Raw genomic sequence first — 26,412 nt, forward strand, 5'->3', positions numbered from 1 at the left:
GACTAGTTTGGGCCAATGGGCTGTGAGCAGAGAGGCATGTGTCCCATTTGTGCTGATGCAGTAAAAAGAGACCCTCTATTCAGCTTGGCTGGAAGCTCTCTGTTGCGATGGCAGCACCGGGAGATGGTATCTGGCAATGCACTGGGTGAGTCATGTTTTCTGAGCACATGCAAGCCCGGCAGAGGGCCACGCAGTTCTCCACAGCAAGGCAGGACCTTGGTCCTGCATTTTCTCAGAGATGGCTCCGTGGGTGCACAGTGAGACCTGTTCTAGACGACCTGGGCTTGCTCAGGCATCGCAGTGAGAACAGACGATTTAGAAGGCCAGCCTGAGCCTGAGCAGCTCCTGGGCCTCTTTCCCGGATCAGTGGTGCCTGAGGAGGAGGCACAATGCACAGCTCGAGAATTAATCAGAGCAACCACCAGAGAGAGCTCCCTGGGCAGAAGAAAGAGAAGACCACATGGCCCTGTACTCAGCAATGACCTGCTCACCTCCTCAAAGTCATCCAGCTCTTCCAGCCTGGTCCGAACCTTCTCCGACACTGCGAACGCAGCAGGCCCGGCTCTGCCTAAATGACATGGACTCTGTCACATGGGGGATTTCCTGTCACCAACACCCCCACCGGAGGCATCTTTGACTTTACACTTCAGTGGCAAAATTCTTCCCTAATCACGGTCCATCAGAAACATTTCTGCCTAAAAACTACCCCTGGGAGTGGAGGACCAGCATCAAAAAGGACCTACTATGTTCCATCACTTATTCCTAAAGAAAGGCGGTCCAGATAAAGATGCCCAACATCCACCAATGAACTGTTCTCCAAGAACAAGGCCTCTCAGGCTTCACTCATGTGGACTCTTGTGCCCTTACACTAACTAAACAACCACCTCACTATCTGCCAGGAAATGGAAATGCTGGGGCTCCAAAGCACTCTTGAGAAAACAGGACGAGTTGTGCCTCCGTCCATCATCAGTCAGTGAAGTCCTTTCCATCGGCAGGAACAGGTGGACAGATTAAGGAAAGACTTCAGGCCACGGGCCAGCTGCGGGGCTCAGCGGCCTGTCCAGCTGGCTATTGCTCTCCAGCGCCTCCTATTTCAGAGCCTTTCTCATTCTCACGGGGCATCTGTTCTAGATCGAGGGCCCTTTGCTTCTGCTACCAGACTCCCTTCAGGAGCTAGAGTTATTCTTCTGAGGCACTGGCTTCTGAGCTCTGGTGCTCGCTCTGATTTGTCTGGATCACTGAGAGCATAGTACTATTAGTTCATTACTAACAACTACTAAAGTCAGAAGTTTCTAAATAATTTGCTTTTTTTTAAACCCTTTTCTACTATTTCCTTCATTCTGAAATATACTTTATAAAGAACTGTGCACACATGTACATTTTAATAGATATTATTAAACATTTGTAACCACCACTGAGTTCACTCCTTTTCACTGCTCCACTCTGTGAGGACAACACAATTTTCCCTACTCTACTGTCCATGGTGCTTGTTTCCTGTAGGGGCCACTCTGAACTATGCTGCCAGGACTATTGCTGTGCTGTCTCCTGTTCATGTGTGCATGCATTTCCTCCAGGCAGGAATCACTCAGGATGGGTTAGCATTCAGATTCTATTTCCAGGAGATCTGGCAGGGCTACGACTGCATTTCTGATGGGCTCCCAGTCACCTGTGGTCCGAGGACCACACTTCAAAAATGCAGATGTGGGCAGAGTTAGAAAAGCGCTCTGTGAAGAGCCAGACATACAATTTTAGGTTTTGTGAGTTGTACAGTCTCTGTACACTACTCAACTCTGCCATTATAACATAAAAGCAGTCACAATCTGTAAACCAATTGGCATAGCTGTGTTTCCATAAAACTTCATTTACAAAACCAAACACTGGGCCAGATTTGGCCTGCAAGACGTGCTCTGATTTCTGATATAGGGTACATTCTAGAAATTCTGGGTCAAGGAGTTGGCCCGCCTCCCATTTTAATAGGTAATACAAAAGTACTTTACACAGTGGATAACGTCAGAGTCCCTGTGGCTCACATTCTCACCACAGGAGATATCAGCAATCTTTTTTGTTTTTCCAAATTGTTGGATATGCAATGCTATGATTTACTTCTTTATGGTTTGGGGTCAAAGTTATGTCGATAGCAAAGGTGTTTTACTATCCTGATTCCCAATGTGCTGTCTCAACCTGCAGAGAATGGGGGAGAGCTGCAGCTGCCACACTGGCAATTTACATGTAACACAAGGCCAAGAGCACCCACAACCCAGAGGAACACCATCTGTCAATCGCTTCAGAATCGCCGGGAGCTACAAAAAAGAAATCCTGGACCCGTTCCTCAGGATTAGGTCAACAGCACAGTGGGGCCAGCGGTCTGTGTTGTATGAAGCCTCGGATGACCCTGCTGCACAGCTGGTTTGAGAAGCCTGGGCTGGAGCTTCCGACCACATGTCTCAGCAAAGGAAACTGAGACGTGCTGTGTCAGGGACCAGTGGCCAGTGTGTCTGAGTGCAGGCTCCCCTAACCAGAGACTCTGCATTTTACACGGGAGAGACTACTGCTCTGTAACCCTGAAAGCAAGCAGTGGGCCCATGTCTTACTCCATGTAACTCTTTGTTCTTTTCTTCCATTCATCATCTAAATATGTATTTCAATTCTACTAAGTCTATGTGTAATCTAGGAAATAATAGCTTCGGTTGAATTGGATAACAAACTTTTTTTTTCTTTTGTGAAATTATATTCAAGTTAATGAGAGAATTCCCATCAGAATAATAACAACAAAAACTCACCTTTTTCAGAGCCCATAAACAGATTCTGCAGAGGCAAAAAAAAAAAAAAAAAATTGTTAATAATTTTTAAATCGTACTGGGTTGTATGACCAAAAAAACCACACCTGTAAGCTACTTAAATTAGTACTCAAGTAACACTAAGACAATAGACCCATCATTTTCCAACAAATCCATTTATTTGTTCAAATGAAAATTAGAAATAATTACTAAGAGAATGAAAATATACCTAAATAAAAACTACTGGCGATTGTCATTTCTATTCAATTCAGGTCTCTCTCTCGAAGTGAGGAACAAATAGCAAAATTTTGAGGGCATTGGAGTCACGTGACAGCACTTAGCCTACTTGACATCAGGGTCTACAACCTCGGCATTGATGACATCAGGGGCTGAAAAATTTTGTTGTGGGCGCCCCGTGCACTGTGGGATGTTCAGCAGCACCCCTGGTCTCCACCTACTCGATGCCAGTTGCACCCTCACAGTTTTGACAACAAAGTCTCCAGACAATGCAGCATGTCCCCAGGGGGTTAATATTCCTCCCAAACATGAATCAATGCTCTAAGTTAAATGAATGCACATAGAAAATTAAAAAAAAATTTAACAGTCCAACAGTTCTCCCTGCCATTCTGCTCAACAAGAACACGTGCTGTGTCAGAGAAGGAAGAGGACAGCGCCATCCTAGTTGCCTACCAAGGTCTCGCTTTCCTTCCTGCTCACAGCTGGAGTTTTGGTGGGCACAATGTCACATTTCCCAGCTTCCCTTGTATCTGCACACAGCCTGTGGCTACCTTCCAGACAAATTAACTGGATGTGTTGAGAGGGACTCTGGGAAGTCTCTAAATGTGAGAGGGTACATCCTACTTTCCCCTTTCCTCCTTCTTACAACTTGAACAAGAGGTGACACTGAGCCCATAACCTGTGGAATCAGATCCATGTCTGGGTAGATGGTGTCAGATTGAGAAGAACTATAGGATCCCCAGCTGGTGGCGTAGAATTGCTTGGTGGGGGGAGAAACCCACACACTGAAGTTGGGTAGAGACCCACAACAAAAAGAAATGACTACTCCATCTGAGGGAGACCCTGGGGCCAGTCACAGCACTCACGATGGAGAGCTTCTCCGTGGTCGTATACCGGGCAAGGATTTCTCCTCGCTTGCTGGTCCAAGGCTCAAAATCCAATCCTACAACGGAGTTCCGGTCTCTATCACCTTTCTTCCTGGAGCTGTCCTAAGAAAGACAAGACAGCCTCTTCAATGCCAACATAATTTTATTCTAAAAATTAAAAAGTATAAGCAAACACACTGACTAAGCATGGTGTTGTATAACTGAAATTTGTTAAGAGAACTTAAATATTGTCACAAAAAAGGGTAAATAGTGAGGTGCTGGATGTGTTAAATAACCTGATGGGGGATCCTTTCACAGTGTATATGCATATCAGTCATCACATGGTATACTTTCAATAACTTATAATTTTGTCAATTATACCTTATTGTTTTTTAAAAAGTATAAGAAGGAGTTCAGTGGAGCTCAGTGGTTAGAATGTCAGCCCATGCACCGAAGGCAAGGGCATATACCTGAGTGGCAGGTTCAATCCCTAGCCCCAGTCAGGGCATGTGCAGAAGGCCACCAATCAATGTGTCCCTCTCTCATGGATGTTTCTCTCTCTCTCTCTCTCTCTCTCTCTCTCTCTCTCTCAATGTGTCCCTCTCTCATGGATGTTCCTCTCCCTCTCTCTCTCTCTCTCTCTCTCTCTCTCTCTCTTTCTCCCCCCCCCCTCCACTCTCTCTAAACATCAATGGAAAAAAATTTAAAAGGCAGCCAGTACCTCACTGTAAAATAAAATACCAAAAGCTTTGCTATGATAAAAAAGAAAAAAAAAATTTAGGGCAATTCACCAAAAATGACCAATAAACATATCAAAAGATGCTAAAACTCATTAAAAATCAAAAAAAGGCCTTGGCAGGAGTGCTCAGTGGTTAGAGCTTTGGCCTAAGCACCAGAGTCTTTGGTTCCATTCCAGTCCTTGACCTGGTCAGGGCTTGGGCATGGCTTGTGCGGGAGGCAACTGGTGGATGTTTGTCTCTCTTTTTTTTTCCTCTCTCTCTCCCTCTTCCTCCCACCCTCCCTTGCATTGTCTCTGAAAAGTAATGGAAAACATATCCTCAGGTGAGGATTACCAAAAAATAAAAGAATCAAGAAAAGGCAAACTGAACAAGATAATTTTTCAACTATCAGAATGGCAAAGAGTTAACATGACTAATATTCAGGTTGGCAAGGGTACAAAGAGACAGACACTCTGAAATACTGCTGGTAGGAGTACACACTGGTGAAGCCCTTCTGGGGAACAATTTGGCAATAGCCATCAAACCATAACTACACATTGCCTAAGTCAGTAATGAACTTCTAGGAAGCTATCCTGCACAACCCCTGCATTCCTGCATGTAGGCACAAAGCGTATACATGTTCAAGGACCAAGGCACCACCATCTGTACCAGTAAACACCAGAAACCGTCTGTGTATGTCAGAGGGGGAATGAAGAAATAAACTGTGTTATACCCATTCTTTAGAATATAATATAACCATTCAAAATAGGAAGGATGTTCTAGATGTACTAACATAGAAAGTTCTCCAAGACATCATGTCAAGTTAAAAATAATGTATAAATGTAGTACAAACTACGTTTTAAAAAAAGTAAATAAATGTATGAATGCCAGCATAGAATGAAGGCTAAGAGTGTGGACTCTGCAATCAGACTGGCCAGTTGGAATTCCAGCTCAGATGTGACGTAGAATCTCTATTCCTCTGTGGGCCTCTGTAAGTAGGAATTATAAGACCTCCCTCTTGAGGTGATATGAGAACTAAACTTAGAATGCACTTAGAAAGGCCTGCCATATAGGAAGGTGATACTGTTATTATTGCTATCCTATATAATAAAGTGGCAATATGCAAATTGACCCTCATTCTGTCATGCCATCACAAGATGGCTGTGCCCACAGCGGAGGCAGGGTTCCCGTAACACAAATGGTTGCGCCCACAGCAGAGGTTCCCATAACGAGCCATAACAAGTGATCAGCAGGGACCTGAGGCTGTGTGGCGCCGGGCCTGGGCGGGGGACCTCAGGCTGCGCCCTCCGCCCGGCGGGGCTTGACGGGGGACCTCAGGCCATGCCCCCACCCCAGGCCAGGGGACTTGAGGCTATGCTCCCCACCCGATGGGGCTTGACGGGGGTAGGGCCAGCCAGGTCCGGTTCTTCCCCAATGGGGGTGGGGCCAGCCGCACGCGGGTGGGCAGGGACTTGACTCTGGATCCCACGGTGCACCCCAGACTCTGACAGGAGAAAAATTTTCATATACATTTTACTAATTTTCTTTCATCTCTGAAACTTCTATTATAAAGAAAGGACAAATAGCAATATTAAAATATTTTCTCTAATTAATTCCCTTTTAATGTGCATGAATTTCTTGCACCAGGCCACTAGTTTATATATAAGTATGATGTATGTAAATGCTCAGACATTACTGTCATAAATATCTATGAAACTACAAAGGAAGTTACAGGAGAATATACCTTACACAGATAACACTGATGACCTCCGAGGAGATGAACAGAATGAGGGGAATTGGTTAACAGGATTTCATTTGTAGTGTTTGACTTTTTATATGAAAAACTAATTGAATTAACTACATAATTACACAAGGATAAATTTTCCAAAAAGGATTATAAAAAGAGTAAAATGAAAATGAAGAAAGCATTTTAAAATTCTTTAAAAAAGAAAAGAAAATCTTCAGGATCTGCGCCAGCTTCTCACTATCAGGGCCACCTGCTATACAAGCTGTACTCTGTGCATATCTGAATTCTGTGAATTGTTACAACCAGAAAGCACCCATGCAGTTTAAAAAGAAAACCATGAAAACCTCATCCCTGTACTCACAGGCCCAACCACCAGAAAGACAACCGCCAGCAGGATATGGTACCTTGACAGCTGCCGTGGCCGCAGGGTCAGCATTGGCTGCAAATACAGAGAGGGGATCGGTTCCATCCAGCACACTGCTTAGCGGGTCCACCACGGAGCTGGAGGATGAGGACGTGGAAGAGGTGCTTCCCTTCCGGCTCACCTTCTTAGTCTTGGACTCTGTGACCTGTGGGAACAATCATGGTGGTGAGATGGAATCTCCTCCAACTCTTCCCCTGAAACACTTGAAAGGGATTTCCCTCCTTCCCACAGTTGACAATTTCTTTGCCTCAGGATCTCTTATTTTGTGATTCATTGAAATGATTCAGAATCCCAGTCACGGAAGGAAAGGGGGACCTCAAGGTCAGGAAGGAAGAGGCAGGACCCTTGTGGTTAGAAGGTGGTGATGTAACATTCTTGTAGGGCCTTCAAGTCAGAGTGCAGTCCTTGAACAAGCAACAGCCACATCACCTGGAAGCTTATAGAAGAGGCAGGATCTCAAGCCCGTCTAAACCTACTGCATGAAAATTTGCATGTTACAGCAAAGGTCGAGGCAGGATGATGACCAGGGCATGCAAGCTCCCAGAGTCATCGCACTCTGGGGACATTGTCCATGGCTCAGGACCGCTATCCCATCATTGCAAAGTAGTGACTGCCAACGCCTTCCTTTCTGGAGAACTTCTCCCAATGCCAGGCCTGGTTTTCAATACAGAGCCATGTTTGTGTTCCACAGGCCCCCGTCCCTCCCCAGCTGCAGATGATTGGCCCAGGGAAACCTCTGAGCCAAAAGGATCCAATTAGAGACTCTGCTAAAAAGAGAGAGCAACATCCAGGAGGGCTAGTTAGGCTACACTCCATTTTATTTTTTAAATCTTTACTGAAAGTATTATGTATGTCCTGTTTTTTCCCCCATTGACCTCTTCTACCCACCCCGGTCCCTGCCCTAGCCCTTCACTACCCTACTGTCTGTATCCATGGGTTACACATAGATGCATACAAGTTCTTTGGTTGACCTCTTCCCACCAATCCACCCTCCCCCACCTGCCCTCTGAGGTTCCCCAATCTATTCAATGCTGCTATGTCTCTGGATCTATTTTGTTCATTAGATTCCATATGAGTGAGATCATGTGATACTTGTCTTTCTCTGGCTGACAGATTTAACTTAGCATAATACTCTCCAGGTCCCTCCATGCTGTCTCAAAGGGTAAGAGATCCCTCCTTTTTACTGCTGCATAGTGTAAATGGTGTAAATGTGCACAGCTTTTTATCCACTCATCTAGTGATGGGCATTTGGGCTATTTCCATATCTTAGCTATTGTAAATTGTGCCACTATAAACACAGGGGTGCATACATTCTTTCTGAATGGAGTTTCTGGTTTCTTGAGATATATTCCCAGAAGTGGGATCACTGGGTCAAATGGCAGTTTCATTTTTAATTTCTTGAGGAAACTCCATACTGGTTTCAACACTGGCTGTACCAGACAGCATTCCTACCAGCAGTGTACTAGTACTAGGGTCCCTTTTCTCCACATCGTCACCAACAGTTGTTTATTTGTTAATGACAGTCATTCTGACTGGTGTGATACCTCAGTGTCATTTTGATTTGCATATCTCAGACTAGAGGCCTGGTGCACAAAAATTTGTGCACTGGCTGGGGGTGGGGGGGTGTCCCTCTGCCCCACTTGTGCCCGCTCACAGTCTGGGACCCCTCGGGAGATAACGACGTGCTGGCTTAGGCCCGCACCAAGGTGGCAGAGGGCAGGCCCAATCCCTAGGTGCAGCCCCTGGTCAGGCTCTGAGCAGGGCCGATTGGGGGGTTGGGGCGCCGCCCGCTGTCACACTCAAGGCAGGGTCGATGGGGAGGTTGCCACGCCACCCCCTGTCACACACAGAGCATGGGCCGATCAGGGGGTTGGGGCATTGCCCCATCATGCACAGAGCAGGGCCCATCAGGGGGGTTGGGGCTCCGTACCCTGTCACACACAGAGCAGGGCTGATCAGGGGGTTGGGGAGCTCCCCCCCGTCACGCATAGAGTAGGGCCGATAGGGGAGTTGGGGCACCGCCCCGTCACACACAGAGCAGGGCCCATCAGGGTTCTGGGGCGCCGCCCCCTGTCACCCACAGAGCACGGCCGATCAGGGGGTTGGGGCACTCCCCCCTGTCACACTCAGGGCAGGGCCGATGGGGAGGTTGTGGCTCCACCCCGTCACACACAGAGCAGGGCCCATGGGGCAGTTGGGGCATCACACCCTGTCACACACAGAGCAGGGCTGATCAGGGGTTTGGGGAGCTCCCCCCTATCAGGCACAGAGCAGGGGCAATCAGGGGATTGGGGCGCCTTCCCCTGTCACGAACAGAGCAGGGCGGATAGGGAGGTTGTGGCCCCGCCCCCGTCAATCCGTAAACACAGTATATTCTTCCACTTGTTTATATCTCCCTCTCTCTTTTTTCAATGTCTTATAGTTTTCCAAGTACAAATTTTTTACCTCCTTAGTTAAGTTTATTCCTAAGCATCTTAATTTTTTTGTTGCAATGGTAAATGGGATTGTTTTTTTAAGTTTCTCTTTCTGTGAGTTCATTATTGGTGTATAAAAATGCCATAGATTTCTGGGTGTTAATGTTCTATACTGCTACATTGCCAAATTCATTTATTAAATCTACAGTTTTTATGGTGGAGTCTTTAGGGCGTTCTATGTACAATACCATGTCATCTGCTAATAATGAGAGTTTTACTTCCTCTTTTCCAATTGGATGGCTTTTACTTTTTCTTCTTGTCTGATCACTATAGCTAGGACTTCTAGTACTATGCTGAATAAGAGTGGTGAAAGTGAGCATCCATGTCTTGTTCCTGTTCTCAGGGGAAATGCTTTTAGTTGTTGCCCACTGAGTATGATGTAGGCCAGTGATGGCGAACCTTTTGAGCTCGGCGTGTCAGCATTTTGAAAAACCCTAACTTAACTCTGGTGCCGTGTCAGATATAGAAATTTTTTGATATTTACAACCATAGTAAAACCAAGATTTATGTTTTTGATATTTATTTTATATATTTAAATGCCATTTAACAAAGGAAAATCAACCAAAAAAATGAGTTCACATGTCACCTCTGACACGCGTGTCATAGGTTCACCATCACTGATGTAGGCTGTAGTTTGTCACATATGGCTTTTATTATGTTGAGGTATGATCCCTCTACGCCCACTTTGCTGAGAGTTTTTATCAAGAAAGGGTGTTGAGCCCTAACCAGCTTGGCTGTGGATAGAGCATCAACCTGCGGACTGGAGGGTCCCACGTTTGATTCTGGCCAAGGGCACATGCCTGGGTTGCGGGCTTGATCCCCAGTAGGGGGCGTGCAGGAGGCAGCCAATCAATGATTTCCTCTCATCATTGATGTTTTTATCTCTCTTCTCCCTTCCTCTCTGAAATCAATCAATAAATATATTTTTTAAAAGGGTGTCGAATTTTGTCGAATGCATTTTCTGCATCCATCAATATGATCATGTGATTTTTGTATTGCAATCTCTTTATGTGATGTACATTTATTGATTTGAGAATATTGTACCAGCCTTACATCCCCAAGTGGAATAAATCCCACTTGGTCATGGTGTATGATCTTTTAATGTATTGCGGGATCTGATTTGATATTTTGTTGAGGATTTTAGCATCTATGTTCATCAGGGATATTGGCCTGTAATTCTTTCTTTATAGTGTCTTTATCTGGTTTTTGAATTATGGTAATGCTGGCCTCACAGAAAGAGCTTGGAAGTGTCTCTCTTAATTTTTTTAATAGTTTGAGGAGGATCAGTGTTAGTTCTTCTAACTAACCAACTGGACCAGGGCTCTTGTTTCCTGGAAGTTTTTTCATTACTGCTTCAATTTCATCAGTAGTTATCATCCTATTCAGGTTTTCTGATTCTTCCTGAGTTTGGGAAGATTATATTTTTCCGGACATCCATTTCATCCAGATTATCCAGTTTGTTGGAATATAGTCATTCATAGTATTTTCTTACAATCCTATGTATTTCTGTGTTGTCAGTTGTTACTTTTCCTCTTTCATTTCTGATTTTATTTTGGTCCTCTCTTTGTTTTTTGATCAGTCTGGCTAAAGGTTTATCAATCTTGTTTATCTTTTCAAAGAACCAGTTCTTGGTTTTATTGATCTTTTGTATTGTTTCTTTGGTCTCTATGTCATTTATTTCCACTCTGATCTTTATTCTTTCCTTCTACTTACTCTTGGTTTTTATTATTGTTCTCTTTCTAATTCTTTAAGTTTTAGTGATAGACAACTTACTACAAGTTTTTGTTTTTGTTTTTTCTTTTAGGTACGTCTGTAGTGCTATGAAGTTCCCTTTTGAGGACTGTTTTTATTGTGTCCCATAGATTTTGGATTGTTGTGTGTTCATTTTCATTTGTTTTCAGGATGTTTTTATTTCTTCTTTGATAACTTTGGTAACCCATTCATTGTTTAATAACATGCTATTTAACTTCCATATGTTTGGTTTTATTGTAGTTGATTTCTAGTTTTATGCCTTTATCGATGATAGATGCTTGATAGGATTTCAATCTTCTTGAACTTGTAGAAACTTAGCTTGAGTCCTAACATGTGGTCTGTCTTTGAAAATGTCCCATGTGCACTTGAGAAGAATGTATATTCTGTATCTTTGGGGTGAGATGTTCTGAAAATGTCAATTCCAACTGATCTAGTGTGTTGTTTAGGATCACTGTTTCCTTGTTGATTTTTTTGTCTTTCCACTGATGTCAGTGAGGTGTTAAAGTCCCCTACTATAATTGTATCACTGTCAATCTCTCCCTTGATATCCTCCAGAAGTTTTTGTATATATTTGGATACCCCTGTATTGGTACATATATCTTTACCAGAGTTATAACCTCTTGTTGTATCAATCCATTTAGTATTATGAAGTGGCACTCCTTATCTCTTGTTATGGCCTTCACTTTGAAGTCTATTTTGTCAGATATGAGTATTGCTACTACCCCAGCTTTTTTTTTTCATTTCCATTTGCCTGGAAAATTTTTCTCCATCCCTTCACTTTCAGTCTGTGTGAGTCCTTTTTTCTAAGGTGGGTCTCTTGTAGACAGGATATATATGGGTCATGTTTTCTTATCCATTCAGCTACCCTATATCTTTTGATAGGAGAACTTAAGCCATTTACATTTAAGGTTATTATTGATAGGTACTTATTTACTGCCATTTTTATTCTTTATTTTAAATATATTTTTATTGATTTCAGAGAGGGAGAGAAAGATAGAAACATCAATGATGAGAGAGAATCATGATCAGCAACCTCCTGCATGCCCACAACTGGGAATGGAGCCCAAAACCCGGGCATGTGCCCTTGAGCAGACTTGAACCCGGGACCCTACAGTCTGCAGGCTGATGCTCTTTCCACTGAACCAAACCAACTAGGGCTGCCATTCTTATTCTTTATGCCTATGTTCTTCCCTTTCTATCTCTTCTTTTTACAGCAGTCCCTTTAGCATTTCTTGCATTGCTAGCTTGGTAGTACTAAATACTCTTTTAGCCTCCTCTTTTTTTGTGTGACACTCTTTATTTCACCTTGATTTTTTTAAATATATTTTTATTGATTTCAGAGAGGAAGGGAAAAGGGGAGAGAGATAGAAACATCAATAAGGAATAATCATTGACTGGCTGCCTCCTGCACCCCTCCCCCCACTAGGGATTGAGCCCACAATTGAGGCATGTACCCTTGACTGGAATCGAACCGGAACCCTTGAATCCGCAGGCTGACACTCTTGCCACTGAGCCAAACTGGCTAGGTATCACCTTTGATTTTGAATGACAGCCTTGCTGAATGGAGTTGTCTTGGGGTCAGTCCCTTGGTTTTCATTTTGTTATATACTTCATTACATTCCCTTCAGGCCTGAAGTGTTCCTATTGAGAATTCAACTGACAGGCTAATGGGAGCTCCCTTGTAGGTAACTTTCTGTCTCTCTCTTGCAGCCCTTAAGATTCTTTCTTTGTCTTTAATGTTTGCCATTTTAATTAATGTGTGCCTAGTTGTGGGTCTTTTGGGTTCATCTTGGCTGAGACTCTCTGTGTTTCCTGGACTTGAGTGACTTTTTCCTTTGCCAAGTTAGGGAAAATTTTCTGCCATTATTTCTCCAAACAGGTTCTCTATTCCTTGCTTCGATTCTTCTCCTTCTGGCAACCCCATTTACCATCGCAACAAAAAATTAAGATACTTAGGAATAAACTTAACCAAGAAGGTAAAAGACTTGCACTTGGAAAACTACAGGACATTGAAAAAAAAGGTAGAGGAAGATATGAAAAAGTGTAAGAATATACCATGTTCATAGATTGGTAGAATCAATGTCATTAAAAAGTCTATACTACCGAAGGCAATCTATAGATTCAATGTAATCCCTATTAAAATACCAATGGCATATTTCACAAAACAAACACTCCAAAAATTTATATGGAATTAAAAAAGACCCTGAATAGCATCAACAATGTTGAGAAAGAAGAAGAAAGTTGGAGGAATCACAATACCAGATATCAAGTTATACTACAAAGCCACCATAATCAAAACACCTGCTACTGGCACAAGAATAGGCATATAGCCGAAACCGGTTTGGCTCAGTGGATAGAGCGTCGGCCTGCGGACTGAAAAGTCCCAGGTTCGATTCTGGTCAAGGGCATGTACCTGGGTTGCGGGCACATCCCAGTAGGAGATGTACAGGAGGCAGCTGATCGATGTTTCTCTCTCATCGATGTTTCTAACTCTCTATCTCTCTCCCTTTCTCTCTGTAAAAAATCAATAAAATATTTTTTTAAAAAAAGAATAGGCATATAGATAATGTAACAAAACAGAGACTCCAGAAATAAGTCAGTCAGAGAAAGACAAGTATCACATGATCTCACTCATATGTGGACTCTAATGAACAAAATAAACTAATGAACAAAATAGATCCAGAGACACAGAAGCATGGAAAGACTGGTGAATCTCAGAGGGAAGGTGGAGGTGAAATGAGATCAAAGAACTTGTATGTATAAATGCATAACCCATGGACACAGACAATAGTGTGGTGAAGGCCTAGGGAAGGCAGTGGGAGCGGGCTAGAAGGAGTCAAGGGGGAAGGGGGCAGGGGGAAGGGAACATATTTAATAATTTCAACAATAAAGACTTAATTTTTTAAAAAAATGATGGTGGGTGAGGTCACCACAAAAAAAATGGGCAGGGAACAAACTGATTGATATAAACATGCAAAAGAAGCTACTGCTGTGAAGACAGAAAAGACCCAGGAATACTGCCTGTAATTTTATGGAACAGGGATAACATTTAGGGAGGCATTTGACAAAACTTACAGTTATAGGTTTCAGTGGGTGATAGTCTCCAAACTCCAATGGCACAGTCTCTAGCCGGCATGTTGCAAATTCAGCCTTATAGTTCCTATTCCTGGAGTGCCTGGTAAACAGCAAAACCCAGAAGCCAATTAGGTGATGGAAATATCTAACATTACAAAAATTTGTTGTTGAGCCTTTCTCAATGATGAGGTAGTTTATAGAAGATCAAGCAGAAATGCTAAATGAAAAAAATTTTTAATTAAATGAAAAAAATTTTTAATCAGTTTGAAGGTAAAGGAGCTACCAAGGCATATAAGACTTGCCAGGCCAGACACCAAGGGAAGTTCACCGAGGGGAAGCCAGCTTCTGCAGGGCACTTGTTTATTCTTGATATGGATGAGAGGCTGGAACCAGGCAGAGAGATCATCTAGGATTCGGGGCTATGGAGAGAGCCAGGGCTTGAAGGAAGAGCTTCTGAAAAGAAGGAAGTCCAGAGAATAGAGAAATCCTGGTTTCCTCACAAAGTATTTGCCAGTTAAGTTATGTAGAGCAAAAAAGAGAAGCCAAGCAGAAAGTAGATGAAAACAGAGTTTTCATCAGTTTTGGGAGAGCTTAACAAGTTGAGATAACAATATAAGGGGAGAGAGTATCTACACTGAAGTAGGAAGAGAACAAAGGCAGGAAGCACATATAAGAGTGTAGAAGACATAGAGACATGAGGAAAAGGTCTAACACAAATACAATTGGAACCCAAAGAGAAAGAATGGGCAGAAGCAGTTTTTAAAAGAGACGAGGCTGACATTTTTCTCAAACTAAAGAAAGACATTAAACTACAGATTCAAGATTCAAGATTCACTTGGTCCACAAGTGAGCCTCAAAAACAAAACAAAAAACAACCATACTTACAGTCTTCATAGTAAGAGAAAGGATTTCTTAAAAGAAACAAAAATACATTCTTTTCGAAGGACAATCCTATCCTATCCTATATAATAAAAGGCTAATATGCAAAAAGACCAAACGGCGGAACAACTAGAACCAAACAACCAGTCACTATGATGTGCGCTGACCACCAGGGGGCGTGTGCAGAACATGGTGGGCTTTGGCCACAGTCGGATGGTGGAGCAGATAAGCGGGGGTGCCAGACCAAGGCAGGGCACTAGTCACTGTCATCAGGGCAAGCCTCTGGTGGTTACTGAAAATTCTTTGCTCCCGCGCACTGCGGTTCTGCCCGGTGCTCACACCCACAGCCAGCGCCGGAGCCACCACTTGCATCCGCTGCCGGTGACCAGCGCTGGTCCCAATCACTCGGCACCACCAGCAGGTACAAGTGGCAGCTGCTGACCCTGATCACCCAAGGGCTTCTCCACTTCCCCCTGCTCCTGAGGGGCGATCAGGGCAGCAGCTGCCACTCATGGTGCAGGCCTCGCTCGCACCTGCTGCTGGTGCCAGCCCCAATTGCTCTGTGCTGTCAGCAGGTGCGAGCAGGGCCAGCGCCATCAGCGTGTGAGAGTGGCAGTGGTGGGAGCAGGGCTGCCAACAGACAGGGGACCAGGCCGTGACCCGCCCCTGTGCCTTCCACAGCCGTGCGGCCCACAGTTCCTTTCAAGGTGCACAAATTCGTGCACTAAGCCCTTAGTATTATTATATCAGCACATAGATGGGAGCCAGACAACAAATAAACTGATACCTTTAAAGTATTAACAACCAAGAATTCAATACCCAATGAAACTATCCTTCAAACATAAGGGCAAAAGAAAAGTTTCTAGTCAAAGGAAAACCAAGGACAGTGTCAGCAGCAGAATCACACTTTAAAACAATAAAAATAATATAAAATATTTAATTGTCTCTATGTATGTGTGCATATACATATACATACACACACTAAATGAACACTGACCACAAAAAATAACTTACAGTGTTAAAAATATATAGAAAACACATAATCTATTTATATAAAAACCCTGGGTGTAACGTGTCACGACCGAAGCTCAGCCAACCGGAAGGAAGTCAGTCCTGCAGGAGTCATCTTGGAAACGGCTGCACCCTCCCCAAGCTGTTTCCCGTGAGTGCGAGGTTTCAGGCAGGAACCCGCCCTCGGAGCGTGGACGCACTGAGTCCTGGGTCCTCTTAGCAACAGCTGCGCTCTCCCCAAACTGTTTCCAGTAAGGGCGAGGTTTGAGGCAGGAACCGGCCCTCGGAGTCTGAACACACTGAGCCCTGAGTCCTCTTAGCAACAGCTGCGCCCTCCCAAGCTGTTTCCTGGGAGGGTGAGGCTTGAGGCAGGAACCGGCCCTCGGAGCGTGGAGGCATATCTTTATAAAGTTTTAATACATTATATTAGAGGTCGTGGTGGTACTGTTTTACCCACAGCGTCTACAGGAATTGCTGCAAATTTACTTCTTGGTGGAAGCACCTTTCATTCCCAATATAAATTACCGATTCCATTAAATGAAACTTCAATTTCTAGACTCAATATAAACAGGGAAGTTGCTAAAACTATAAAAAAGGCCCAACTTCTCATTATTGATGAATGCACCAAGGCATCCAGTCATGCTATAAATGCCATTGGCAGATTACTAAGAGAAATTATGAATGTGAATGTTGTATTTGGTAGGAAAGTTCTCCTTCTTGGAGGGAATTTTCGACAATGTCTCAGTATCGTACCGCATGCTATGCGACTGGCCATAGTACAAACAAGTTTAAAGTACTGTAATGTTTGGGGATGTTTCAGAAAGTTGTCTCTTACAACAAATATGAGATCAGAGGATTCTGCTTATAGTGAATGGTTAGTAAAACTTGGAGATGGCAAACTTGATAGCAGTTTTATTTAGGAATGGATATTATTGAAATCCCCTGTGAAATGATTTGTAATGGATCTATTATTGAAGCTACCTTTAGAAATACTATATCTATAGTTAATATTAAAAATGTATCTAAATGTGCAATTCTTTGCCCAAAAAATGAGCACGTTCAAAAATTAAATGAAGAAATTTTGGATATACTTGATGGAGATTTTCACACATATTTGAGTGATGATTCCATTGATTCAACAAATGATGCTGAAAAGGAAAATTTTCCCATCGAATTTCTTAATAGTATTACTCCTTCGGGAATGCCGTGTCATAAATTAAAATTGAAAGTGGGTGCAATCATCATGCTATTGAGAAATCTCAATAGTAAATGGGGTCTTTGTAATGGTACCAGATTTATTATCAAAAGATTACGACCTAACATTACCAAAGCTGAAGTATTAACAGGATCTGCAGAGGGAGAGGCTATTCTGATTCCAAGAATTAATTTGTCCCCATCTGACACTGGCCTCCCATTTAAATTGATTCAACGACGGTTTCCCATGATGCCAGCATTTGTGATGACTATTAATAAATCACAAGGACAAGCTCTAGGCAGAGTAGGAATATTCCTACCTGAACCCGTTTTCGCACATGGTCAGTTATATGTTGCTTTCTCTCGAGTTCAAAGAGCATGTGACATTAAAGTTCTAAATCAGTGATTCCCAAAGTGGGCACTACCGCCCCCCGGTGGGCGCTGCAGCGATCCAGGGGGGCGGTGATGGCCATAAGTGCATTTGGGGGCGATGAGTAACTGCCATTAAAATTTTAAAAAAATTAATTTCCAGGGGCTGAGTAATATTTTTTCTGGAAAGGGGGCGGTAGGCCAAATAAGTTTGGGAACCACTGTTCTAAATACTTCATCACAAGGGAAATTAGTCAAGCATGCTGAAAGTGTTTTTACTCTTAATGTGGTGTACAGGGAGATATTAGAATAAGTTTAATCACTTTATCAGTCATTGTTTGCATCACTGTTGTTTTTATATCATGTTTCTGTTGTTTTCATATCATGTTTTTGTTGTTTTTATATCATGCCTCTGTTGTTGTTATATTCTTTTGTTACTGTTTATTTATTAATAAATTTATAAATTATTTTCATATACATTTTACTAACTTCCTTTCATCTCTCACACTTCTATTATAGAGAAAGGGCAAATAGCAATATTAAAATATTTCCTCTAATTAATTCCCTTTTAATGTGCACGAATTTCGTGCATTGGGCCACTAGTAAAACCATAAAAGACAGGAGAAGTGCTGCTATATAATCTAAATGGTTATGCCCCACAAATTCACAGGTTGAAATCCTAAGCCCCAAAGGTGAAGGCATTAGGAGGTGAGGCCTTTGGGAGGTGATTAGGTCATGAGGAGCCCCATGAATGAGATTAGTGCCCTTACATAAATAAACCCCAGAGAGCTCCCGTGTCCCTTCTACCCTGTGTTGACCCAGTGAGAAGGCACCAGCTATGAACTAGGAAGGGGGCTCTCATCAGACACCAAATCTGCTAGTGCCATGATCTTGGACTGCCATCTTCCAGAACCATGGGAAATAAATTTCTGTTGTTTATAAGTTACCCAGTCTTGGTATTTTGTTATAGCAGTCTGAATAGACTAAGACCCCCCAAAAATGGTACCAGGAATGGGTTGCTGCCATAACAAACACCAAAAAATGTGGCTTTGGAACTAAATCACAGACAAGAGACTAGGAGAGTTTTGAAGAACATGCTAGGAAAAGCCATTACCATGAATACACTGTTAAGGACATTGTGAGGGCTCAGAAAAAGAGATGCAGAGAAAACCTCAGCCTGCTTAGAGCAAACCTATCTAGTCATGAACAGAATGCCAGCAGAAAGATGGAGGTAAAAGTCCTTCTAGCAGGCCTCAGACAGAAGCAAGGGATGAAAGGCAATCCTTGTAATAAAGTGGCAAAGAGCTTGGCCGAACTGTATTCATGTTCTAGTGTTTTGTGGAAGTTAGAACCTATGACAAAATTGAATATATAAAGTGTTACAGAAGCAGCTTTGCTTCTCTTCAATGCTTACAGTGAAATGTGAGAAATGACTTAAAAACAGAATGGCTACCCAAAAGGGAACCAGACTTAAAAATTCAGAAAATTCTCAGCCTCTCCGTATTGACAGAAACAAGAAACGTGCTGGTGCAGGCTGGCCCTCCCATCACAGGCTCAGAGTGCCTGGCCTGCAGGACACTGCTGCCACCTCCCATCGGGGGGATCCCCTCCTTGGATTCCCGCACCTCAATCCTCAGCCACCCCAGGTCTCACGAATAATATCTTTTCTTCAACTAAGGACAAGGCACTTCCCATATGTAAAAAACAACTATTCTGGGCACACAGGACAATTCCTACTCATCACCACCCCTCCTTTAGGAAAAAACAAACAAACAAACAAAACAAAAAACTAAAGAGCACAGGATCCTGGCCACTTTGTTCCTTGGCCTCCAAATCCCTTGACTTCACCCCCCCCCATACAAACTCCCCCACCCCGCCCCAATAACAGCTTCATGACCCCATTAATATCTGTAAGTTTCATGACCTTATTAATATCTGTAAGAAATGCAAGCACCTAAGTCTAACTATATCATCAATCAGCTTTATTTAATGCCCCCATAAACCCAGACACCCAACCAGCACAAAAGAACTGAGCTCCCATCTCATTTCATTTCCAACAACATGAACCAGCCTCTCCTTTCTAGCTTTTTAAGGAAAAACCCCAACCACAATATATTGGCCAGTCCCTCTGAGTCACATTTAAAAAATATACACTGACTGTAATGAATGCTTTGGCACGTGCTAGGGATTTTTCTGTCACAGTTCCGCTACATCCCTGCTTAGCAGGAGACAGAGTTCTACTCAAAAGATGGAAAACTGGATCGCCAAACGATCAACATGAATGAGAGGGACCCTGGAACGTGCTTCTCAGCACTCCAACTGCTCTGAAGCTGGCAGGGTGAAGCCCTGGGTCCATCACACCAGAGTGAAGGGGAGGTATGGGTGACTGAACCCAAGAAACACCTCAAGGTCGCCTTTCCAGGGCAGCATTCACTATCATTGTACTCTGGACCACTGCTAGTCTGGCTGAAGGAGAACTAATTCTGTCCAGAAGAGATGAAAATATTTGGGTAGATTTAGCAAAAATGTTAATATCTCTGACTCTTACCTTTCAGGAGGAACCTGTGGAGAACAGACCTTTCCATCTTGCCTAGTAGGAGTTGGGAGACCTGTTGCTAATATACAGAATTATACTCATTCTATTCATTTTGGGAAGAAAGTCACATACGGGGTCCTTTATGCATTGGGATCCACTGTCTGGGGAAAGGATGCAGGGATGTTTTCTCTAAAGGTTGGTGCAACAGTCCCCTGAGGCGAATGTCTCACTTTTACCAGTGTTCTAGTTATTGTCTATCAGTATCTAACAACTACAATATAAACTATTCTAATAATTTTACCCTCCCTTGTAGTAATGGACATACTAAGCTGCCAGCTGGTTGGTTTCTGATATGTGGGGTAACTATTTACTCACATATCCCTGCCTACAGCACCAGGGGTTTGTTCCTTGGGATGACTGACAGAAGATAGAGAGCTTCGCCCCTATCCCATAAGAATAATTACTAACACATAGAAAGAGGCCCTCTATATATGTTAGGCCTATCTATATCACTCTATATAAAAGGCTAATATGCAAAGTGTCCCCGCGGGAGTTTGACAGGGAGACCAGGAGTTCAATCACTCACAATGACATGCACTGAGCACCAGGGGGCAGCATGGAATGAAGGGAGTCCCCCGCTGGCAGCCAGGGAAGGGAGGCCCCGGCCAGCAGCTGGAAGGCCCCAATCGGTCCCGATCATCAGCCAGGCCTAGGAACCCTACCCATGCACAAATTTCATGCACCAGGCCTCTGGTGGGGCAATATAATCCTTAACGGCCATTTGTAAGCTTCCTGCCACAGGAGAACAAAGACCAGAAAAAAAACTTGCACCCTCGCTGGTTTGGCTCAGTGGATAGAGCATCAGCCTGTGGATTGAAGTGTCTGGGGTTCAATTCCAGTCAAGGGCACATGGCTGGGTTGCAGGCTTGATCCCCAGTAGGGGGCATGCAGGAGGCAGACGATCACTAATTCTCTCTCATCATTGATGTTTCTATCTCTCTCTCCCTCCCTCTTCCTCTCTGAAATCAATAAAAATATTTTTTAAAAATACACAAAACTTGCTGGACACCAGGAGTCAGACCATATAAGGAATGGAAACTGCCCTAAAGACACTGGACCGCACACCTGCAGTCCATCTGCATTCGAAGCCCACCAGCTCCACCACCAGACCCACTGCAGACAAGAGCTTCCCGCCAGTAACTGCATGGAAGGATGGAACTCGAGCTCCTAGGGGCTGCCATAATCAGCCCTTCCCTATGGGTATCCCATCCTCCAGCCCCTTTCCTTAAATAAATTCCATTTTTCTTCACCCACCATCTGAGAAGGCTGTTTAGCTTGCCCTCATGCACCACCATGTTAACCTCTCATATGTGGGATGTAAAATTGAAAACAACAAATACACAAATAAGACAAACAAAAACTCACAGACACTGACAACAGTATGATGTTACCAGACCCCTCTACTGGGGGGCGGTAAAGGGTAAAGGGGGTCAAATACATGGCAATAGAAGAGATTTGACTTTTGGCTGATAAATATACAGATAATATATTATACACTTGAAATCTATATAATATTAACCAATGTCACCCCAAGTAAATTGAATAAAAAAATTTAAAAAAAAAACAAGAATAAATAAGTTGGAATAATAGCCATCATGAATTACACTTGTTCTCCTTTCAGATCACCCTGAGCTTTATCAACAGAATGAGCAGAAATGTCATCTGACCTGAAATTCAGCTGCAAATGTTTTCATCCCTATAATAATTAACAAGTCAATCAACAGCTGAGAAAAGCACTACCTCAAAAGCACTATGACTTGATATGCAACAGTATAATAATAGTTCTCGTGTACAAGGTGATTACTGCATATCAGGAACCAGGCCAAGCTCTTTACCTCCATTTCCTCATGTAATCAACCCTAGGAGGTAGGTGCTGTGGAAGAAAAAGAGGCCACATACTAAACTTGACAAGCTCAAGGGAAACTACATGGTGGCCTTAAAAACTCAGAAACAGAAGTAACAGCATAGGATGGTCTAAACAACAACAAAATCCTAACTAAAAGCCAGTCATGGCAGGTATTCACATGCTAAGCCTGCAGCTTCCTGACAAAGGTCAATCTTTACCTGTCCTTTTGCAACTAAAATAACATGCCTTTGGAATATCAGAATAATGACCTTTGTTGTTTTTTCCAGACCCCTCGGGGCACAACCTCCCCACCAGAGCAAGAGACCACAGAACCCCTCATTGTTATCTTGTTCCCTGCATACTATCTCTATTTGCTGTAAATGTTAATTAACTATCCTGTACCCACCAAGTAAAAGCAGTATGCATCTCTCCGTTTTATTCTGCTGTCCTCTGCCCCATTAATCTACCACCAATGAATTTCATGTAACCCTCCTTACATCTCCTCCTTTGATTCTAATGTGCAAAATACGCTGTGCCATTCTCTGAAGCATTTTCTCAGGCTGTTGAGATTTTGCTTCCCAGCAATTGTTGTAAGGTTGGTTCAAATAAGCTCATAAAAATTCTCCACGGGTTTGAGTGTTTCGTATGTCGACAGTGCTATGATGATGCCCATTTTCCAGAGATGCTGAGACTTGACAGTGTTGGTAACTCGTCAGGTGACAGCAGCAAGTGAGAGAGAAATGCAAACCAAGGCAGTCCAACTCTCGAAATTCAAAAATTCGATAGATCACCTATTAGTTGTCTTCAGAACCTGAAAAATTAAGCAACTGTCTACCTTTCTTTTAAAGGACTGAGCTTTGATATAAATGTATGTATATACATATATATTTTAAGTTCGAGGGGAGAGAAGTCTTTGGAATATAAATTACGACTTCTGGGAAACCTTAAAAAAAAGAAACGTTTACCCTTTTTAATGTCAAACTGCTTATTTTTATTTTTTATATCACTTCTTCCATTATTTCCTCAAATTTACTTTCTGCTCCTCAGTGTTTCCTGCAGTCTGAGACATTACAGCATTTTCTTCAATGCCTGGGTCTTTGCTAAGGCGAACAGCGACCTCTAAGTGGGTATTTTCACAAAAAGCCTTTCCTTTTTCCTGCTAACAGAGCTGCGCAGCAGACACCCACCCATAATCCCAGGCCTCAGAGATGCAAAAGGCTCCTCTGGTTCCTTGTCAGTTGCCACAGAAAAAAAGCCAACATCTCAATCTCCACTCCTGGCTGGGTCTAGCCCAAGGCTACTCCAAGTGTGGTCCCTAGATCCCTAGGAAGGGCATCACCTGGGGAGCACTGAACTACTCCAGACCTACAGAATCAGGAACTGCATTTTAACAAAATCCCCAGGTGACTTATATGCATTAAAGGTAGACAACTCCCTATTTTTGAATTATTTACATCTGAGAATAAGATATGTAGAATTCCGCTACCAGTTACCAAGTTTATCTCCTTATACTGAAGATGCCAAAATCCACTAAATACTTTTGTCAGCTATTTTAATTATTGAGTGACTTTTTAATTAACTATTGACAATCTGGCCACATAGTTTTGTTCTTCCACAATCCCAACCTCCCTTCGCCACCAGTAAAATTTTTAAATGATGTAGAAATTCGGATTCCAATGGGTGGCGATTTTGAGGGTCCTGTTACAAGGGAGTAAACAGGAAATGTGATGTGCATAGTTTTTTAAAAGTTTGTGAAAAGAGGGATTGTTAGGAGACCCATGACAACACAGCTGGACTTGGGAGCCCACAACCCAGAAACTTCAACAATGAGTAAGGTCCCAGGCTCTGAGCTGAAAACCTCAGCACTCCTGCTGAGTGAGGCTCTATGACTAAGTGAACAGCCTCATCCTTCTGCTTTAATTTCCTCATCTGAAAATTGATGATGTTCTGAGAGTTGAATGAGATGCTGCAAGTTCAGCACTTAGCATAGTGTCAGGCACAAAATAAAGGCTTGATGTATGTCAAAAACAATGATAGACCCCAGATGCTAAAAGGCTAATGGCTCCTCTCTGTAATTTTAAAATGAAAAGAGTAAAGATAAAATCATACTGAGAGGTAGAAATGAAAACAGCAGCTTCCTAAATTTTCTAATGACAACATTCCAGATAACTGAGGCCAGGTGTTTCTCCTGTTTCTGTGCTTAAGCCTTAATAATTCCCTTAATAAAGCTGCTTGGCATGACCAGGTCAAGGAAAACTCGGGGCAAGAAGCTCAGCCACCTCATCCTGCTTTATTTAGTGTGCCCAAGCTTGGGGAGGAAGACACAGCTGGTGAAAGGAATAGGGAGACAGCGTGAAACAAGCAGGAACCAGAAGGTTGCACAGGCAGACCTGTTACTGCGCTTCACAGATGGTGCTTTCTCTTTTACAAACTGAAGGCAAGATACTCCCCTTACCACAGTGGTCTGGAACCCAACCACCAAAATCTCCTAGGTCTGCCTGTACCTGATTACTTCTAAGGTCTAGGGCTGTATAGTGTATATTCTTTCATTTGCTCACTCAATGTAAAACCACTTCACATCATTTGGAAAGAACAATCAGAAAAGTATCGATTGCCCTTTTTGAAACATTCGGGAGAGCTCAATCCCCAAACATTTTCACTATCACCATCACAACTCGCTCGCGTTCTCACGCACTCAGAGCACCCACTGGGGCCTGAGTGGCTCCCATCACTCCAGCCACGAAAGCCCCGCTAAGCCTGGAGCCTTCGCAGATGCCACTCCCTCCTACTAATGAGCTCCTCTACATGCTGCAAAACCCAGTTTTAGACTCTGCCTCTCGGGAACCTTCCCTGAGCCCCCGGGGGGCATCCAAATGCCTTCTTTGGACATCCTTCTATTCTGGCAATCGTTCTCGGGGGGCTGTCAGCTCCCTGCGGGCAGAGCAGTCTAAGAGCTCTGCCTCCCAGTGCCCGGCGCAGGGTCCGCAGAGTAGGCCGAACGGCGCCGTTTTACGGATGAGAAAACCAAGACTCCGCGAGATGAACTGAGGAACTCAGGGAGCAAACAGGGCTCCCGGGCGGGCCAGCCTCAGAGCTGAGTCCGTCGTTCTTTGCCTCCAGCGCCCCTAAAACCCACACCAACTCGTCTGGAAAGCGGACGCAGGGAACTGAGTTTTCTCAGGGGTCGGGGAACTTGGCGCGGCGAGAACCCAGATCCATCCCGCCCGGCTGCACGGAGCTCCTGTGTCACGACGGCCGGGGCGGGTGGGCGGCTCCGACAGAGGAGCAGCTCGCACACAGCGCGCCCGCTGGGACCCGCACCGAGGCGGGACCCGGACCGCCATCGACAACCCACCCCGCAGCCCAGCGGCGGGAAAGCGCTTACCAGGGAAAGGCGGCCATCTTCCCAGTCACATGACCGCCTCTTCCGGGGCGGCAGGCCCTGTGCTCCCTGCCAGGCCCCACCCCCGCCCCACCCACCGCCTGCGCCACGCCCCCGCCAAGATACGTGCAGACCACGCCCCACCCCCTGTGCTCCGCCCCCAGTCGCGTCACGCCCCTCGCGTCACTCACTGTCCCCAGCGTCGCGCCCCCGTCGGGATTACGCACTTGGCCACGCTCTGCCTCTCTGGCCGCGACCTCCGAGCGCCAGACGAGTAGGGCCCGAGTTGGGTCTCGCTGGGGAGGGAGAGCCTCCCGCCTCGCTCGCCGGGGTGCTGATCTCTGGCGCCCAGAGTGAAGCTGTGAAGCGCCAGCGCCGGTTCCCCGGCTCCAGGATTGGGAGGGGCAGGCTCCCTCCCTCTAGAGGGGCCAGTCCCTAGGTCAGGAGGTCCAGCCTCTCCCTAGACCTAGACAGGCTCCCTCCCCAGAGCGGGGGTAACTCCCGAGTGAGGGGCTCCCTCCCTAGAGAGGCGCTGGCCTTCTAGAGAAGTGCTCCCCACTAGAGGAAAAAGGGAGCCCGCTCCCTAGAGAAAAGACGCCCTTAGACTGAGGCTCACTCCCCGGGAGGGCGGAGGGAGTCCTCCTCTCTAAAGAGTGGGTTTGTGCCCTGGTCGGTTTGGCTCAGTGGATAGAGCGTCAGCCTGCGACTGAAAGGTCCCAGGTTCCATTCCAGTCAAGGGCATGTACCTTGGTTTGCGGGCACATCCTCTTGGTGTGCAGGAGGCAGCTGATCGATGTATCTCTCTCATCCATGTTTCTAACTCTTTATCCCTTTCCGGTGCCAGATTTTCTCAATAAAAAAGAATGAACCGATTTGAGACAAAGAGGATATTCGAATTTTACTGCTAGTTTGCTTGAGTTAGCTAAGAGTTTGGATACTTAATAATGTATTTGGCAGATAGTGTATTCTTGAGGGTCGGCTTTAGACTAACTAGGTGAGAATATGATCACTCTTCCGTGCTGGGTCGTAGATATTGTCATATATATGTACGCATTGACTGTTTT

General features: G+C 44.3%; 1 protein-coding gene across 2 annotated transcripts in view; it reads right to left on the minus strand.

Moving 5' to 3' along the window:
- Positions 1 to 25,414, minus strand: part of VPS35L (VPS35 endosomal protein sorting factor like) — a 161,077-nt gene extending 135,663 nt beyond the window's left edge. For both annotated transcript variants that reach the window (XM_014446990.2, XM_006104719.3), the window contains exons 1-6: positions 25,352 to 25,414; positions 14,072 to 14,171; positions 6,751 to 6,915; positions 3,881 to 4,003; positions 2,781 to 2,805; positions 492 to 568 (exon numbers count right to left, since the gene is read on the minus strand). In XM_014446990.2, the coding sequence (XP_014302476.1) occupies positions 492 to 568; positions 2,781 to 2,805; positions 3,881 to 4,003; positions 6,751 to 6,915; positions 14,072 to 14,171; positions 25,352 to 25,368 (507 nt within the window). In that variant the 5' untranslated portion in view covers positions 25,369 to 25,414. The remainder of the gene's footprint in view (positions 1 to 491; positions 569 to 2,780; positions 2,806 to 3,880; positions 4,004 to 6,750; positions 6,916 to 14,071; positions 14,172 to 25,351) is intronic.
- Positions 25,415 to 26,412: the final 998 nt, after the last annotated feature.

The sequence above is a fragment of the Myotis lucifugus genome, unplaced genomic scaffold, assembly GCF_000147115.1.
Source record: "Myotis lucifugus unplaced genomic scaffold, Myoluc2.0 scaffold_598, whole genome shotgun sequence".
Classification (NCBI taxonomy): Eukaryota; Metazoa; Chordata; class Mammalia; order Chiroptera; family Vespertilionidae; genus Myotis; species Myotis lucifugus.